Source organism: Emiliania huxleyi (assembly GCF_000372725.1).
Source record: "Emiliania huxleyi CCMP1516 unplaced genomic scaffold EMIHUscaffold_260, whole genome shotgun sequence".
In the NCBI taxonomy this organism is placed as follows: domain Eukaryota; phylum Haptophyta; order Isochrysidales; family Noelaerhabdaceae; genus Emiliania; species Emiliania huxleyi.
The window spans coordinates 70,540-86,559 of NW_005200087.1; the positions used below are offsets into that span (position 1 = coordinate 70,540).

Consider the following 16,020-nt stretch of genomic DNA (forward strand, 5'->3'; position numbering starts at 1 on the left):
GGGCCACAGAGCCAGGCGCCGGCCGGCGGAGGGAGGCCGGATCGGGTGGTAGCAGAGGCTGCGGCGGCTCAGGCGGCGGAAGAGGCGGAGGAGGCGGCGCGGGCAAGGGAGGAGGCAGAGGCGAGGGCAAGGGAGGAGGAGGCAAGAGAGGCGGCAGCGGAGGTAGCGGCGGCGGCGGAGGCGGCGGCGGAGGCGGCGGCGGAGGCGGCGGCTATAGAGGCGGCAGTGGCGGCAGTGGCGGCGGCGGAGGCTCAAGAGGCGGCGGCAGCGGAGCCGGCGGCCGCGGCAGCGGCGCCACCGTCGGCAGCCGCGAGCGTCGCCGCCCTCGCCGCCGCCGCCGCGCCGCCCGCCGCCGTCCCTCTCGACGAGCTCATCGCGGCGACCGACGGCTTTGCCGAGGCGCGAAAGGTGGGCGAGGGAGGTTTTGGGCGCGTCTACCGCTGCGACGCGCTGCCGTCGCTCCCGCGCGTCGCTTGCGGGTTCGCCGTCAAGACGGCGCTGGTCGGTGTCGGCGCCCAAGGCCTCGCCGAGCTGCAGAGCGAGGTGCGCACGCTCAGCGCGGCGTGCCACCCGTCCCTCCTCCCTCTACTCGGCGTCTGCTTGGCGCCGGCGAGAGCGTGCCTCGTCTACCCCCTCTGCCGCGGCGGCAGCCTCGAGGACCGCCTCTACCGCGCTCCAGCCGCACTGCAGCGGCTCCGCATGCTCGGCTTCGAGAGGCCGCCTCCGCCGCTCTCCTCTGCCGAACGGCTCCGTGTGCTGCGCGACGCGGCGAGTGCGTTGCACTACTTGCATACGCGCTCACCCATGATCCTGCACCGCGACGTCTCGGCGGGCAACATCCTGCTCGACGAGCGCGGCAACGGCTACCTCGCCGACGTGGGCCTCGCGCGCGCGGCAGAGGCAACAGCCGGCGCCAATGGACAGGTCTCGCACCTGTCAACGCAGCGTATCTTTGGGAAGCCTGGCTACATCGACCCGATCATCTCGCTGGACAACCAGGCTTCGCAGCTGACTGACGGTTTCGCGCTCGGCATCACGCTGCTCGTCAGCCTGACCGGCCGCGGCGCCGTTGGCTTGCTCAACGCGTGCGACGATGCATTGGAGGAGCCCGACATGGCGGAGGGCATCGCGGCGGCCGACGCGGGCTGGTCGGCGGCGCAGGCCGAGGAGCTGACGCGGCTGGTGGCCGGGCTGGCGTACGAGAGGAAGCGGAAGCGGATGCCGCTCGCAGACGCACTGCCGCGGCTGGAGGCGCTAGTCGAAGCGGCGGGGGAGGTGGAGGAGACGGCTGCACCCGAGGAGCGCCAGTGTGACCTCTGCTACGACGCGCCGCGCTCGGTCCGCTTCGCGTGCGGCCACGCGCTGTACTGCGAGACATGTGCGCCGCGCGTGCTGGAGCGCGACACCAACTGCCCGGCTTGCCGCCAGCCGGCGCTGCCCATCGCCGCAACTGGGCGGCTGGTGGCGGCGCAGGCGACGTTTGTCCACCAGCCGCCCACTCGCGCTGTGCCACACCCACCGCCCAGTTGGGCGGCTGGTGGCGCGGCGGTGGTCGGGGGGCGAGGGGGGCGTGGGCGCGGTGGGCGCGGTGGGCGCGGCGGGCGCGGCGGGCGGGGTGGGCGTGGGAGGCCACGGGACGAGGGGCGTGGCGCTGGTGGCTCGTAGCTGCTGTACACGTTTGTCCACCAGCCGCCCTCGGCCTCGCGCAGTGCCTTTATTTATTTATCTGCACACTGCGAAGTCTTGTAGTTACGCGACGCGCGAGCCTTCCGCGTTCGGTTTCTCAGGAATCACGCAAGCCGTTGGTTCAACTCCGTCCGCAGGGGCTGCATTTGTGGACGACCCCCCCCCCCCCCCCTATGTCCCCTAAAACGGCGGGGGAGGGGTAGGGGTGCCGCTGTAGGGGGGTGTGGAGGGGTCGGGAGGGCGCGGGACCGCGGGAGTGCGGACCGTGACCTAAAGGCAGATAGGTGAGTCCCTGAGCCCTGGTGTCGAGGTGTCGAGGCCCGGTGTCGAGGGTGTCGAGGGGTGTCGAGGGGTGTCGAGTTTGTCGAGTTGGCATTGGGTGGTGTCGAGGTTTGGTGTCGAGGTGTCGAGGCCAGGGCTCAGGTGAGTCCTTTTAGGAGGCCCGTCGCGACCGTCACAGACTCGCTCAAGACTCACCAAAACACCCCCGCGAACCGCTGTTTCAAATAGCATGCACAGGCACAGCATGAACATCACATGGCTCATGGGACAGATCTCGCTCGCGCCTCGCGCCCCGGATATCCCCGGCGAGCACAAGGCAGCAAGCGCACACAGCTCCGGCGCACGCACAGCACCACACATGGGATGAGAGAGAGACGATCAGGGAGGAGACGCCACGTGGACACGAGGGAGCAATATCCGGCCGGCGGGGCCGGGGGGGGGGGGGGCGCTGTGGCGGGCGTGCCATCTAGTCTCCCCGCTCGGGCAGCGGGAGCGGCTCAGCGCCCAGCACGCCCGCCTCGTGGAGCAGCGCATGCACGTCCCTCAGTGCGGTCTCCATGCGGGCCGCCATCTCCACCACCGCAGCCTCGACCTACGCGGAGGGACGGGCTCTCTCGAGGTCTCGAGGCCGCTGCGCAACCCTTGCCCTCTCGCCCGCCCTCCGCAGCCCCGCACCCCCTCGCGGTGCGACCCGAGCCGCGCGAGGAAGTCGGCCCGGCTCGGCGCCGCCCAGATCGCCGCGGCGACCACCCGTCGCGTGAACGGGTCTTGGTGCGGCCGCAGCGTCGCGTCGTAGGCCGCGTGCAGGCACTCTGCGAGGACAGCGCCGCCCTCGACCCCTACCCGCGCGAGCGCGTCGTGCAGCATGCGCAGCAGCCTAGGAACGAGTCATTAGTCACCGTCAATCCCTACTCCAGCCGAGCGCGTCGTGCAGCATGCGCTGGCTGCCGGCAGAGCCACAGCAGAGCGAGCGCGGCCGACCCCTCCTTTGCCGCCTCACCGCGCACGCACGCCCCCTCCCGCACCTCCCTCGCCACGAGGGCGCGCAGCGTGCGCTCGGGGGACAAGCGGCGCGCCGCCGCCGCCAGCTTGTCCGCGTTCTTCCGCAGCTCGCGCGCCACAGGAGCAAAGGTGGCCCCGAGGTGGTCCAGCACCTGGGCGTGTCGTGGGCGTGTCGTGGGCGTGTGGTGGGCGTGCCGTGGGCGTGTTGTGGGCGTGTGGTGGGCGTGCCGTGGGCGTGTGGTGGGCGTGTGGTGGGCGGCGTGTCTGGCCGTCTCTTGGACGTGTCCGTCTCCATACCTCGACCAGACCTCGGCTACTTCGGCCCGATCTCGGCCCGATCTCGGCTACATCTCGCGCCGCGACGGTGGCGTAGACCGCCGCAAGCAGCGCCTCGCAGGACGCCTGACTCGCAACCCAACCACCATCACAGTTCAGCAAAGAACGCCGCGAGCGGCGCCTCGAAGGTCGCCTCCCCCTCCCCCTCCGCGCCGCCGTCGTCGCCCCTCCGCAGCGCCGCCGGGTCGAGCGCTGCCCAGAGAGGAGCCACATCGTCGAGGGCGCAGTCGAGCCGCCGCAGCGCCTCGCGCCCGCTCCGCTGCAGCAGCGACGCGCCACCCTCGCCCGCCCCCACGCTCGCCGCCGCCCCCGCGCTCGCCGCGCGCGGGGACGTCGCCCGCGGAGAGGTCGCCCGCGGACCCGCCTGCCCGCGCCTGCAGAATGGCGAGGGGCCGTCGAGCCGCTCGAGCCTCGCCCTCGCCCGCCTCCGCCGCCTCACCCTCGACGCGTCGGCGGGTGTCTCTGCGGCGGCGCCGTCGGTCACCCCTTGCAGCAGCGCCGGCAGCTGCCGGCAGCACTCCTCGAACCGCGTCAGGTCTCGCTCCGCGTCGAGCCAGAGCATCGAGCGCGCGTTGGCCGCGTGCCAGGCGGCGGACGTGGCAAGCGCCTTGACGCTCTTCGCCGTCTCCGGTGGCATCACCTTGGCGAGCTCGGCGGCGGCCTCCTCCAGCTTCCGCAGGTCGCGCGCCGCGTCGAAGAGCAGCAGGCGCCGCGTGTTTGACGCGTACCACGCCGCCGCGAGGGAAAGCTGCACCACGGCGGGAGCGGCGCCCTCGGGCAGCAGCGCCTCGAGCTGGAGGGCAACCTCCTTGGCGCGCTGTGCGTCGCGGTGCGACGCGCCCCACTGCAGCGTGCGTGCGTTGGCAGCCGCCCATGCCGCGTGGACGGTGAGCTCGGAGAGCGCCGACGCTGCCGCCCACGCGCTGGGAGGGATCTCGGGCTGGCGGTCTGCGGCCGCCGCCTCCATCGCGGTCGCGAGCAACTGTCGGCCGGCGCTCCAAATACAGCAGTGGAGAGATTTTCCTGTTTGTGCAGCGAGGAGTGCTCGGGCGGGCGGGACGGCACTGCGAGCAGGGTTTATTTCTTTTTCACGTTTTTATAATCGATTTCGATGGATGGTCGTTGGATCGCTTTTCGTATGAAAATGTTTGTTTTTTTATTTTGCAAAAAAATCTGGTGGACCCATTCGCTGGTGGACCCATTCCCTAGAAAGAATTCTTACAATTTAAGCCCTCTCCTTAAAATCCCTGTGTGGTGGCGGCGCACCGTCCTCCCATCCCTCCCTTGGGTTGTATGTTTTCTTTCTTTCTTTGAAACCACGCCCTCAAGCTGGCTGTCCTGCCGACACCAAGCCTTCAAGCCGGTCCTCCGGTTTCCTCGCTGCGCGAGTTGCGGATACACCCTGGTCCCCCAGGTGTGAACGTCACGTGTGAACAGTCCCCGGCATCGAAGGCTCGCCCCTCGCAGCGGTGGTCATTAGGTGGAGCCATTAGGTGAAGTGTCCGCCGGACACTACGTTGTGTCCGGCTCCCATTAGACCCCTAGGAATTCCTAATGCTCGTATTGTCCGGCGGACGCTACACCTAATGGAAACCTGTGGCAAGTGCGATCTCTAATGGTGCTCTCCCCAGCGCTCCACGCGCGACGCCAAGGCACCGCCTCGCGCTGTGAGGGGCAGCTCGCTACCGCCAGCCGAGGCTTCGAAGCAGCGGGCTCGCGGGCACCTCGCCCTCCCACGCGGCATCTCACCTCGCGTGGCTCGTCGAGTGCACGCACCGGCAGCTCAAGATATCCTCCTGCGCGAGTCCTCGTCGGTCTACGGGCTCGTGGCGCGTGACGCTACTTCGGGCACGACCCACCGTCGCCGCCGCCGCCGAGCCCGCCACCCCCCTCTCCGCCGCCGACTCCCTCCGCCTCGCCGTCGCCGCAGCCTCCCTCCGCCTCGCCGCCGCCGCTGCAGACTCAGCAGACTCCGCCGCCACGCGCAACCACGCAGATCCCCCCCCCCCCCCCTGCCCACCGTCACCAACCACCGCCGCTCCCTCTCCGCCTCTCCAGCTCCACCGGCCCTGCCTGCGTCGCCGCTGCCACCGCCGCTCCCTCTCCGCCTCTCCAGCTCCACCGGCTCTGTCGCTGGCACGCTCGCGGCGCCGCCACTCCGCCCCCGCCGCCACTGCCGCCGCCCGTTACCGCCGCCACCCGCCTGCCCGCCCGCCCTCCGTTCACTTGCAGCATGCAGCTGTCTCAGCTGTACGTTACAGGCGGCCCTCCGAGCGGCGCTGCCTGCGGCACGTGTCGTGAAGGCGGCACGCTCCCTATCTATTACGCACCAACGTATCACGTTCCGTTCTGTGGCCCTCCTGTGTCTGGGAGTCGTCTGGGTGCGCACCACATTCCAGGGTGTCAACGCCATTCCTTGCACGTGCCTGCGTGGGTCTTCTCGTCCACATGGGACTGTGTTTCAGTGCCAGACTTGTGTGTAGAGCTTTGAGCAGAACCCCCTGCGGCTTTTGGGGGAGGGAGGGGGTGCTTGTCAACGCCTGCGGCGCTGAGCGCCTGCGGCGCAAATCGGCTATTGCTCGCTCCACCGCTGCCCGCTAAAAGCCATCGAAGGCTCGCCCCTCGCAGCGGTGGTCATTACGTGGCTGGGTTCACAGCGATTGTAGGAAAATGTCGAAAACACTTGACGGTCGCGGCCTTCCGACTCGCGCCTCCGCCTCACTGGCACTATTGTAGCCCTGGCCGGTGCGCGTGCAGAGTTGAAGTTCCGGAGTGAAAATTCGAACGCGTTCTCTCACGGTGACCAAAAAATGTCCACCTAGAGGCACCTCTGGAGGCAGGCCGCCGCACGCCGGCGACACAGCTCCAGCTGTCGAGCTGACCCGCAGCTCCTCTCAGAGCGGGAACTGTGACGAAAGTTGACTGAAGCGGTTGTCAGGAATCATCATACGGATCACATGGTGGCTCTCTCATGACGGGCAACCGCCCGACCACTCCTGGGTGGCACTGCCACCGGTGTCGCTCGACGTCCTGTCGACAGCGTGCCGACAGCGACACAGACCATGTGGGACGCGTCGAGTATCGACCTCTACTGCTTACCCAGCCTTCGAGTGTATCCTGACTGTGGTCCCACACCCACTGGTGTCCATCTCAGAGACCGCAGGAGGTCATGAGGGTCGATGGGAGTGCCAACCCCACAATGCCTAAAAACCCAGCCCAGTAGGTGGAGCCATTAGGTGAAGTGTCCGCCGGACACTACGTTGTGTCCGCGGCTCCCATTAGACCCCTAATGCTCGTATTGTCCGGCGGACGCTACACCTAATGGAAACCTGTGGCAAGTGCGATCTCTAATGGTGCTCTCCCCAGCGCTCCACGCGCGACGCCAAGGCACCGCCTCGCGCTGTGAGGGGCAGCTCGCTACCGCCAGCCGAGGCTTCGAAGCAGCGGGCTCGCGGGCACCTCGCCCTCCCACGCGGCATCTCACCTCGCGTGGCTCGTCGAGTGCACGCACCGGCAGCTCAAGATATCCTCCTGCGCGAGTCCTCGTCGGTCTACGGGCTCGTGGCGCGTGACGCTACTTCGGGCACGACCCACCGTCGCCGCCGCCGCCGAGCCCGCCACCCCCCTCTCCGCCGCCGACTCCCTCCGCCTCGCCGTCGCCGCAGCCTCCCTCCGCCTCGCCGCCGCCGCTGCAGACTCAGCAGACTCCGCCGCCACGCGCAACCACGCAGATCCCCCCCCCCCCCCCCTGCCCACCGTCACCAACCACCGCCGCTCCCTCTCCGCCTCTCCAGCTCCACCGGCCCTGCCTGCGTCGCCGCTGCCACCGCCGCTCCCTCTCCGCCTCTCCAGCTCCACCGGCTCTGTCGCTGGCACGCTCGCGGCGCCGCCACTCCGCCCCCGCCGCCACTGCCGCCGCCCGTTACCGCCGCCACCCGCCTGCCCGCCCGCCCTCCGTTCACTTGCAGCATGCAGCTGTCTCAGCTGTACGTTACAGGCGGCCCTCCGAGCGGCGCTGCCTGCGGCACGTGTCGTGAAGGCGGCACGCTCCCTATCTATTACGCACCAACGTATCACGTTCCGTTCTGTGGCCCTCCTGTGTCTGGGAGTCGTCTGGGTGCGCACCACATTCCAGGGTGTCAACGCCATTCCTTGCACGTGCCTGCGTGGGTCTTCTCGTCCACATGGGACTGTGTTTCAGTGCCAGACTTGTGTGTAGAGCTTTGAGCAGAACCCCCTGCGGCTTTTGGGGGAGGGAGGGGGTGCTTGTCAACGCCTGCGGCGCTGAGCGCCTGCGGCGCAAATCGGCTATTGCTCGCTCCACCGCTGCCCGCTAAAAGCCATCGAAGGCTCGCCCCTCGCAGCGGTGGTCATTAGGTGGAGCCATTAGGTGAAGTGTCCGCCGGACACTACGTTGTGTCCGCGGCTCCCATTAGACCCCTAATGCTCGTATTGTCCGGCGGACGCTACACCTAATGGAAACCTGTGGCAAGTGCGATCTCTAATGGTGCTCTCCCCAGCGCTCCACGCGCGACGCCAAGGCACCGCCTCGCGCTGTGAGGGGCAGCTCGCTACCGCCAGCCGAGGCTTCGAAGCAGCGGGCTCGCGGGCACCTCGCCCTCCCACGCGGCATCTCACCTCGCGTGGCTCGTCGAGTGCACGCACCGGCAGCTCAAGATATCCTCCTGCGCGAGTCCTCGTCGGTCTACGGGCTCGTGGCGCGTGACGCTACTTCGGGCACGACCCACCGTCGCCGCCGCCGCCGAGCCCGCCACCCCCCTCTCCGCCGCCGACTCCCTCCGCCTCGCCGTCGCCGCAGCCTCCCTCCGCCTCGCCGCCGCCGCTGCAGACTCAGCAGACTCCGCCGCCACGCGCAACCACGCAGATCCCCCCCCCCCCCCCCTGCCCACCGTCACCAACCACCGCCGCTCCCTCTCCGCCTCTCCAGCTCCACCGGCCCTGCCTGCGTCGCCGCTGCCACCGCCGCTCCCTCTCCGCCTCTCCAGCTCCACCGGCTCTGTCGCTGGCACGCTCGCGGCGCCGCCACTCCGCCCCCGCCGCCACTGCCGCCGCCCGTTACCGCCGCCACCCGCCTGCCCGCCCGCCCTCCGTTCACTTGCAGCATGCAGCTGTCTCAGCTGTACGTTACAGGCGGCCCTCCGAGCGGCGCTGCCTGCGGCACGTGTCGTGAAGGCGGCACGCTCCCTATCTATTACGCACCAACGTATCACGTTCCGTTCTGTGGCCCTCCTGTGTCTGGGAGTCGTCTGGGTGCGCACCACATTCCAGGGTGTCAACGCCATTCCTTGCACGTGCCTGCGTGGGTCTTCTCGTCCACATGGGACTGTGTTTCAGTGCCAGACTTGTGTGTAGAGCTTTGAGCAGAACCCCCTGCGGCTTTTGGGGGAGGGAGGGGGTGCTTGTCAACGCCTGCGGCGCTGAGCGCCTGCGGCGCAAATCGGCTATTGCTCGCTCCACCGCTGCCCGCTAAAAGCCGCATCGAAGGCCTTCAGCACAACCCGACGTCAGGGGCGACCGGCACAGATGGACATGAAGCTGCCCGCCGAGCTGCGGTACGAGGCCAACGAGCACGTCGCGGTCATCACGCTCAACCGTCCGCAGGAGAGGAACGCACTCGATGAGCGCCTCACGCTCGGGCTCCAGATAGCCGTGGCACGGATCAAGGCGTCGCCCGCCCTGCGCGTGGTCTTCCTGACGGGCAACGGCCCGATGTTCTGCGCGGGAGGCGACCCCAAGGGCTTCCAGCGGATGGCGGCGGCGGCGGCGGAGGAGAGCAGCGGCAACGGAGCCGACAACCAGTCGAACAAGAACGATGAGTCGGCGGTCGCGTTCGCAAAGCTGCTTCGCGAGCTGGACGAGCTTCCCGTGTACGTGGTGGCGCTCGCCAATGGCACCGCCATGGGCGGCGGCGTGGGCCTGCTCTGCGTCTGCGACTACGTCGTCATCAAGCACGCGGCATCGGTCGCGCTGTCCGAGGTGAAGCTCGGCGTCATCCCGGCGACCATCTCGCCGTACGTGGTGGGGAGGGTGGGGGCGGCGCGCGCGCGGCGGCTCTTCATGACGGGCGAGACACTGCGCGCCGAGCAGGCGCGCGACCTCGGCCTCGTCGATGAGGTCGTCGTCACGGATGCAGACCTGCGCGCCGCCGCGGACCGCATCCTGGCGGCGGCGCAGTCGGCGGCGCCGGGCGCGGCGGCGGCGGCCAAGGCGCTCGTGCGGGAGGTTGCGGCGGCGCCGCGCGGGAGCGACGAGATCCTCCGCTACACCGCCGCAGAGCTCGCCCGCGTGCGGCTGACGGACGAGTGCGCCGCCGGCATGAAGGCGGTGCTCGCGAGGGAGAAGCCGCCCTGGGCAAAGGCGCCGCTCGTGTACCCGGCGTGAGCGACACGCTCGGCCGGCGGCGGAAGCCTGCGACGGCTCTCCTACTCTGCTGCTCCGTGTCGGCTTGTCAGGGTGCGGCCGCGGCTACTTCTCTCGAGAAACCTACCCGGGGGCGCGGAGGAATATTTTTCGGTTCGCTTGTTGTCTGTTTATCATCTAGGTTAGGTAGGAAGGTGAAGAACAGCCAGGCTCGGACTGGACACCGTCATCTCTAAATGCCTTCCCCGGGCACAGCCTTTCGGTTCGTGGAAGGGTCGGCGTTTATGTGAATGTGTGAAGGGTCGGTGCGTGTGGGAGAGAGATTTGTGTTTGCGTGTGAGAGAGATTTTTAGCAATACCTTTATGTGATGTTACAGGTGGCAATACCAAAAAAAAAATTGCTAGCTCAAAAAACCGGCACACCAATCTCCCTTCCTCTCTCGATCCTCTCTTGGAGCTCCAGAGTCCACACCCCCCTGCCCCGGGATCGCGTACAAGCTATGGCTACCGTAGGCCACACTAGCGTCGCTGGGGGTTCCCTGCCCTAGATGGGAAGCTGGCCGCTGATCCGAAGACCGACTGCACCAGGGCGCCTAGATATACTCGAGGTGAGCGAGGGTGAAGTTACGCCTTAAATGCCGGCCTCTCTACTGTGGACCTTACTCCGAGCTCGTTGGCTCCTCCTATTCCCCCACCCCCCCTCCCCCCCCACTCTCTCCGAGCAAGGGCGTGCGCTACGTCCCCAAGGGGGGGGGGACGTGGGGGGGAGGTGTGGCGCTTAGGTTGTGGCGTTTGAGTTGTTGTGGGGCACCCAAACGGTTTCGGTTTTCCTCCTTGGTGCCCCGAGTAGAGCGCGATCTCCCCTGGAGTCTGTCGCGCCCGTTCTGTCTAAGCTCGAGGTTCAACCTTCCAGTTGATCCTTATCGGACTGGTGAGGTCTGCCTAGCCGTCGTAGTGTAGTGCCTGGGGTGCGTCTGCGTCGGTGCTACACACACTCGGCAGGACGCTGCTCTAGGTCGGTGCTGCTGGTCGTCGCTGTTTGTCAAGGTGATAAATCGTTTCTCTTTTGTGTCAACAAAATGACTTCTTTGTGTGGCCAAAAACATGTCCGAGATAAACCCGAACCCGGGCCTTTAGACAGAATGTTGGTCCCCGAACCACTAGACCATGAGCCTTACTTTGCTATCTCGCAATACATTTTCTTCAGCTTTTCTAGTATGATCTCTTGTCCGGCGTGGCTAGTGCCGATGATGCATGGACTAGGAGTGGCGGATTGTGGTCTGCTGCTACTGCCGCTGGTGCGCGTCGGCCTTCCAGCACCTGTCCGAATCCTTCGACCACGAGGTCTCTCTCGCTCTCCCCTCTCATCACGAAGGGGTTGCCTAGTGGGGACGGTCGCTGGATGTTAAACGGGATTAGGTGGCTCGGAAGAGGGTGGCGCTTGTGTAGCAGCATCACTAGGCCCTATGCGTTGTCGGCGGAGGTGGAGCCGCGGCGCTTCGCGTAGGCCTTTTCCGCTTCCTCCCGCTCTCGCTTCCGCTTCTCTCGCGCTTCGACGAGGCGGTTGCGCAGGGCTGCCGTCTCCTCCGCGGACTTGTTTGCGGTCGAGGGGCCGGGTGGGGGGCCGCTGAGCGAGCGGCAGTCGCACCAAACTCGGCTCAAGTCCCCCACCAGCCCTTGTTGCTGCAGCTGCGTGATGTGGTGCGCGACGACGCCGTTGAACCTCGCGAATGGAGGCAGCTTGAGGCACCTATATTCCGGAGTGGTTTTCTTTTTCTGTGATTTCTTTTGTGCGGTCTGCTGCGACTCGTGCTTGGAGCAGAAGATGGACTCGCGGCGGGAGAAGAGGTCAAACTGCCAGGAGCGGCCGTCCTTGTCCGCCACGTGGATGCGGCCGTCCGCCTTGGTGATCGCGGGGAGGCCCTTGGGGTTGTGGATGAGGACGTCGTGCAGGGCGTCGAATTGGACCTGTTTGGTGGATTGGTGGAGCAGTCAAGGGCGGGAGGAAGGGTGGGGAAGAAGGGGGGTCTGTGCCTTGGTGTGGCACCCGAACAGCTTGGTGCCCGGGGCCGCGCCGTCGAGGCCCTTCGAGTACGGCATCATGATGCGGCCCGAGGCGAAGCAGACTTCCTGAATCGCGGTCACGAGAGGGCGCGCCCAGACGTGCATGGGGACGTCGGGCGGGGGGGGCGGCGTGGGTGTGAAGCCCAGGAGCGTGTTGCTCGCCGCCGAGTGGCTCTCGTCGTGCTGCCACGCCATCGCGGGCTTGCCTCGGATGCCGGAAATGGGCTCGATGCGGATGGCCGCGCCGGAGGTCGTCTGGCAGTCCGCGCGCGGCTTGATCATGCAGATGGGATGCTGCTTCGGGGGGGGGGGGAAGGGGGGGATTCTGTCTTTGGTCGGTAGGGAAGAGTTGTGGGTGGGCCGCTATAGGGCCTTCGACTCGTCGTCCCGCTTGACCGTGATGTCAACATAGAAGCTCATCGCAGTGATGTTGAACGAGAATCCCTCGAAGGCCTTTTGGACCGCCTTCCGGACATCGATCTCGAGGGTCGTCCCCCGCGGCGCCTGGAAGAGGTTGCGCATGGTGCGCGTCATCTCGGCCTCGTCCACAGACTCGGCGAGGAGGGTCGACTGCGGCATAATCTCGACGCGGAAGTGGACCTTGTTCTTGTCCTTGGATTTGGTGACCTCCTTGGTCTTCTCCTTTAGCGCCATGGTGAGGTCGACCACATTCATCGTGATCTTGGCGCCGGGGGGTATGTTGCACCGGTCGCCTGTGAGGGTCGTAGGACGGAGAGGGGGGGGGGGGGTGAGGGATATTTCTTTATTTAGGCAGGGGAGGGGTTTCTTCTCCGCACCGTCGAGGTAGGTGGCGACGAAGCCGTCGCTGATGGGCAGTGGGATGCCCGGCGACGCAAAGCGGGTCAGCATCGCGTCGAAGTCGACCATTTCGTCCGAGCTTGAGAGGTAGTAGGTGTTGCGGTTTTGGTGCAAGTTGAATTTTGCCCCCTCGTACTCCATGTCGAGCGTCATGCACTCCACAACGGTCCCCACGTGGGTGTTGTTCATGTGGGTCGTCTCGATCATCAGCGCCTTTTCCACGTACGGGAGGGACTCGCCCATCGCAGCCTGCATTCCCTATGGCAGAAATTCGCGGCTATATGAGCAGCTGTAGAGGTGGTTGTGCATGAGTTGGGTTCTATCGGTTCGAGGGGCTCTTGTTTTGTGGGGAGTCTCGGGTTCGGGTCGTGGGTGTCCTTCGCGGAGCGAACGCGTAGCGCGCGAGCGCACGCGCGTGCGTGTGCGGAGCGCGTGCCGTGCAGCAAGCGAGCGAGCGCAGCGCAGCGTCAGCGTCAGCGTCAGCTTCTGCGCTGCGCTGCGTCGCGAGTGCGCGCGTCGGATTTTGTGCTATGCTCTGTTGCGTGTGGTTGGTGGGCGCGTGTTCGCTCGTTTTGGCGCTGTTCTGAGTGCAGGTTTGGTCTCTGTGAGTGGCTGTGTATCAGTGTTTTGTCGACGCTTGTTGGGGCAGGCCGAGGGAGTGGCGGCGCGCGCCATAAAGGTGCCTGCCGGTTGAGGCGGTGGTGCCGGTTCGATCCGCACGCGCTTGCTCGGGGACTCGCTCCGGGAGTCGCTCATCGGCTGGTGGTTTAGGGCGACTAGACTTCGCACTGGCGCCGGAGGCCCCAGATATGAAGAAAAGTCTGGGGGTGGCAATACCAAACAACTTTGTGTTTTGCGTGTGCGGTGTGCCGTGTGGCGTACCCCCTCAAGAAGAAAACCCCCCTCTGGCCTCTGCGCTCTGGAACACCCGTACCCCCGCAAGAAAACACCGCACCTGTGGCGCGCACCTTTGGGCGCCCGCATTCCGCCGCCGCCAAGTGCCATGGAGCAGACGAGCGGCGACATGAACCGCCACTGGCAGGGCGGGGCCCCGCAGGCGGTTCAGGACGATGGCGTGAAGGACGGGCGCGTTTTCGTCTACCTGACGGCGGACTGGGCGCAGACGATACCGCCCCCGCCAACCTTCAAAATCCGCAAGAGGAACAAGGTCCCAATCAAGGTCGTGGTGCTCGGGCCGGACCACCACCTGCTGCAGTGCACGGCCGTCGTCGTGCTGCGCGGCTCGCAGTGCGGCCCCGTCCACCTGCAGATCGTGGGCCACGTTCGCGACTGGCTGTGGGCCAACTCGACGCCGAAGCAGACGCGGCGGCTGGTGGAGGGGAGCGGGCCGGTGGACTACATCAACATCATCTGGTGCGCGCCGTCGAGCATGGCGCTCTACCGCGAGGCGACGCGGGCGCATGGTCTGTGCGAGTACGAGTGGGGCGCCGACGGGGAGGTGTGGGACGCGTTCTGGTACATCTACAAGCGGAATCTGAAGACGCCGTCGTACGCGCACATCGGGCTCGACACCTCCGCCTCACTCGTCCAGCAGGGCCACGTGACGGGCGAGGTCAAAGCGTGCCTGCGCGGTGCGTGGGAGGCGTCGATGCAGGAGCACGATCAGGCGGGCGGCAAGAAGCCCAAGGGCGGCAAAAAGGGGGAATGTGCCGTCCAGTGAGCGGGGCTGCGATCGGCGGCGCTGCTGATGCGTCGAGGGGGAGCTCGTTTCTTTCCACAGAGCGACGGCGGGCGCAGGCGGGCGAGCGGAAGGCCGTGCGTGCTGTGGGACCTCACATGACACATCGGCTGCAAGAGCGCTTATAGATAGAGCATCACAGGCGGTTACCTAGCCCGCACACATACGTAGTGATGGATGGTGCTGCTCCAAATGAAGAAGCGTGAGTGTATCCTTTATGTTATAACACGGCGGCGCGACGGAGCGGGCCTCGAGAGAGCGCTCGACACGCGCGCAAAATCGCATCGCGAATCGCGCAATCTAGGTCGGTCGGAATCCCCCAAAACAATTAAATTCCCTCTCGAGCGGAGAGAATTTGGGATTCGACTCCCGCGCAATCAAGTCATCAACGATGGTGCCAACGGCCAAAAAAGCGCCGGTAGCAAGCACGATGGAGGTGCGTCTTTCCCATGCTCGCGCGCCCCCCGCGCGCGAACTATGCATGGGCCCGGCTCGCCCGCTTGGGGATCCACCCGGCACACCCCCGCCCCCCACCTGCCGGCTTACCTGCCGTCAGTTCGCGCGGGATCGCCCACAACTGTCAGCAACTGAAATCCAGTTGCTTCAGCTGTGACTTCAGCCTCGCCTCACCGCTCTCCCTTCGGTCGCACGCCTCCGGAGAGAGGTCGCACACGACGCTGGTGACCATTCCCGACGAGCCATGCGCAGGTCGCGACCCCTGAGGACCTCCACACCTCCAAGGAGAAGCTCCGCGGCATCGGCGAGGCGACCGCTCTCTTTTCAGAACCTGCTAGGGCAGAGGCCCTGTCCACCCTGGCGTCCCTCGAGGGGTCGCCAGGGCCCGCCGCGGCCCTGGCGAGGCCCGTGGGCGGCCTGCTCCTCATCGACGCCTACGCCCTCGTCGGCCTGGCCGGCAAATATGCCAGCGGCGGGGGCGGCGCCGGCGATGCGGGTCTCATCTTTACCAGGTGGGTCGAGGCGATGGCCGGGCACGAGTCGCTCGCGCCGACGCGGGCGCTCCCGGCGCTGGCCACGCCGGAGACCAAGGCGAACTTCGTGAAGTACAAGCGCCGGATGACCGCGTACAAGGCGGACGTGGAGCGCGCGCTTAAGCGGCGCTCGACGGCCGTTTCTCGCCGGAAGGACCCGGCGGAGGCCGACCGCGAACTCGACCAACTCGTGCGGCAGGCGCACGTTCCTCTCCAGACCCTTTCGGACGCGGCCGACACGGGCGGCGGCGGCGGCGGCGGCGGCGGCGGCGCGTCCTCGCTCGATGCCGAGCTCGACGTGACGGCGCAGCTGCGCGCGTTTGCCGAGGGTTTGCACCCGCGCCTCGGCGCCGACAGCGCCGTCCACCTCTTGGAGGGCTGCCGCGACGTCCTCGGCTTGATCGCCGCCGAGGTGCGCGGCGCGCCTCCGCCGCGTGGGCGCGGCACGTCGCAGCTCCGGCAGGTGTCGCTGCTCCTCAACTATGAGCGGCGGCGGCGGCAGCTGAGCGAGGCGCTCGCCGACGAGCGGCGTGTCGAGCTCGAGCTGGCGGCGCGCCGCCAGCAGGCCGCCGTCGACGCCGCGCTCGCCGACGAGCGGCGGCGCTCCGCCGCGGCGTACGCGAAGCTCGACGCAGCGCTGCAGGCGGAGCGGCAGGAGACTGGGCGGCTCTGCACGGAGGTGCGGCGGCTCAAGGCGGCGGCGCGCGAGGCCGAGACTGCGGCGGAGCTGCGGTGCCGCAGCCAGGAGAAGGAGGCCGCGCC

The 16,020-nt window shown here is 67.2% G+C and overlaps 6 protein-coding genes across 6 annotated transcripts in view; 4 read left to right on the forward strand and 2 right to left on the reverse strand.

The window, feature by feature from the left end:
* Positions 1-366: 366 nt before the first annotated feature.
* On the forward strand, positions 367-1,086 carry EMIHUDRAFT_53741 (hypothetical protein; the record flags this gene model as incomplete). Its single annotated transcript, XM_005777399.1, has 1 exon — positions 367-1,086. A coding segment is annotated over one exon (720 nt), but the record flags the coding sequence as incomplete, so codon positions are not given.
* A 1,348-nt stretch (positions 1,087-2,434) lies between these two features.
* EMIHUDRAFT_237981 (hypothetical protein) lies at positions 2,435-2,835 on the reverse strand (the record flags this gene model as incomplete). Its single annotated transcript, XM_005777400.1, has 2 exons — positions 2,435-2,560; positions 2,644-2,835. 2 exons carry the CDS (start codon positions 2,833-2,835, stop codon positions 2,435-2,437), a joined length of 318 nt encoding a protein of 105 aa, XP_005777457.1.
* A 559-nt stretch (positions 2,836-3,394) lies between these two features.
* EMIHUDRAFT_237982 (hypothetical protein) lies at positions 3,395-4,273 on the reverse strand (the record flags this gene model as incomplete). The annotated part of the gene is made up of 3 exons (XM_005777401.1): positions 3,395-3,550; positions 3,639-3,680; positions 3,746-4,273. The coding sequence occupies 3 exons, from the start codon at positions 4,271-4,273 to the stop codon at positions 3,395-3,397; spliced, it is 726 nt and encodes a 241-aa protein (XP_005777458.1).
* Positions 4,274-8,742: 4,469 nt separating this feature from the next.
* On the forward strand, positions 8,743-9,782 carry ECH17 (putative enoyl-CoA hydratase/isomerase). Its single transcript, XM_005777402.1, has one exon. It carries the CDS (start codon positions 8,851-8,853, stop codon positions 9,706-9,708), a length of 858 nt encoding a protein of 285 aa, XP_005777459.1. The 5' UTR covers positions 8,743-8,850; the 3' UTR covers positions 9,709-9,782.
* A 3,769-nt stretch (positions 9,783-13,551) lies between these two features.
* EMIHUDRAFT_443712 (hypothetical protein) lies at positions 13,552-14,526 on the forward strand. Its single transcript, XM_005777403.1, has 2 exons — positions 13,552-14,285; positions 14,317-14,526. Exon 1 carries the CDS (start codon positions 13,574-13,576, stop codon positions 14,249-14,251), a length of 678 nt encoding a protein of 225 aa, XP_005777460.1. The 5' UTR covers positions 13,552-13,573; the 3' UTR covers positions 14,252-14,285; positions 14,317-14,526.
* A 134-nt stretch (positions 14,527-14,660) lies between these two features.
* EMIHUDRAFT_237987 (hypothetical protein) overlaps positions 14,661-16,020 on the forward strand; it is a gene marked incomplete at both ends in the record, with an annotated part of 1,561 nt that continues 201 nt past the window's right edge. The window contains 4 exons of the mRNA XM_005777404.1: positions 14,661-14,705; positions 14,978-15,169; positions 15,248-15,463; positions 15,551-15,990. Of these exons, the coding sequence (XP_005777461.1) occupies positions 14,661-14,705; positions 14,978-15,169; positions 15,248-15,463; positions 15,551-15,990 (893 nt within the window). The remainder of the gene's footprint in view (positions 14,706-14,977; positions 15,170-15,247; positions 15,464-15,550; positions 15,991-16,020) is intronic.

Bases quoted from the DNA above. Each gene is read 5' to 3' on its own strand.
- ECH17 (XM_005777402.1), top strand. From the start codon at position 8,851: ATGGACATGAAGCTGCCCGCCGAGCTGCGGTACGAGGCCAACGAGCAC.
- EMIHUDRAFT_443712 (XM_005777403.1), top strand. From the start codon at position 13,574: ATGGAGCAGACGAGCGGCGACATGAACCGCCACTGGCAGGGCGGGGCC.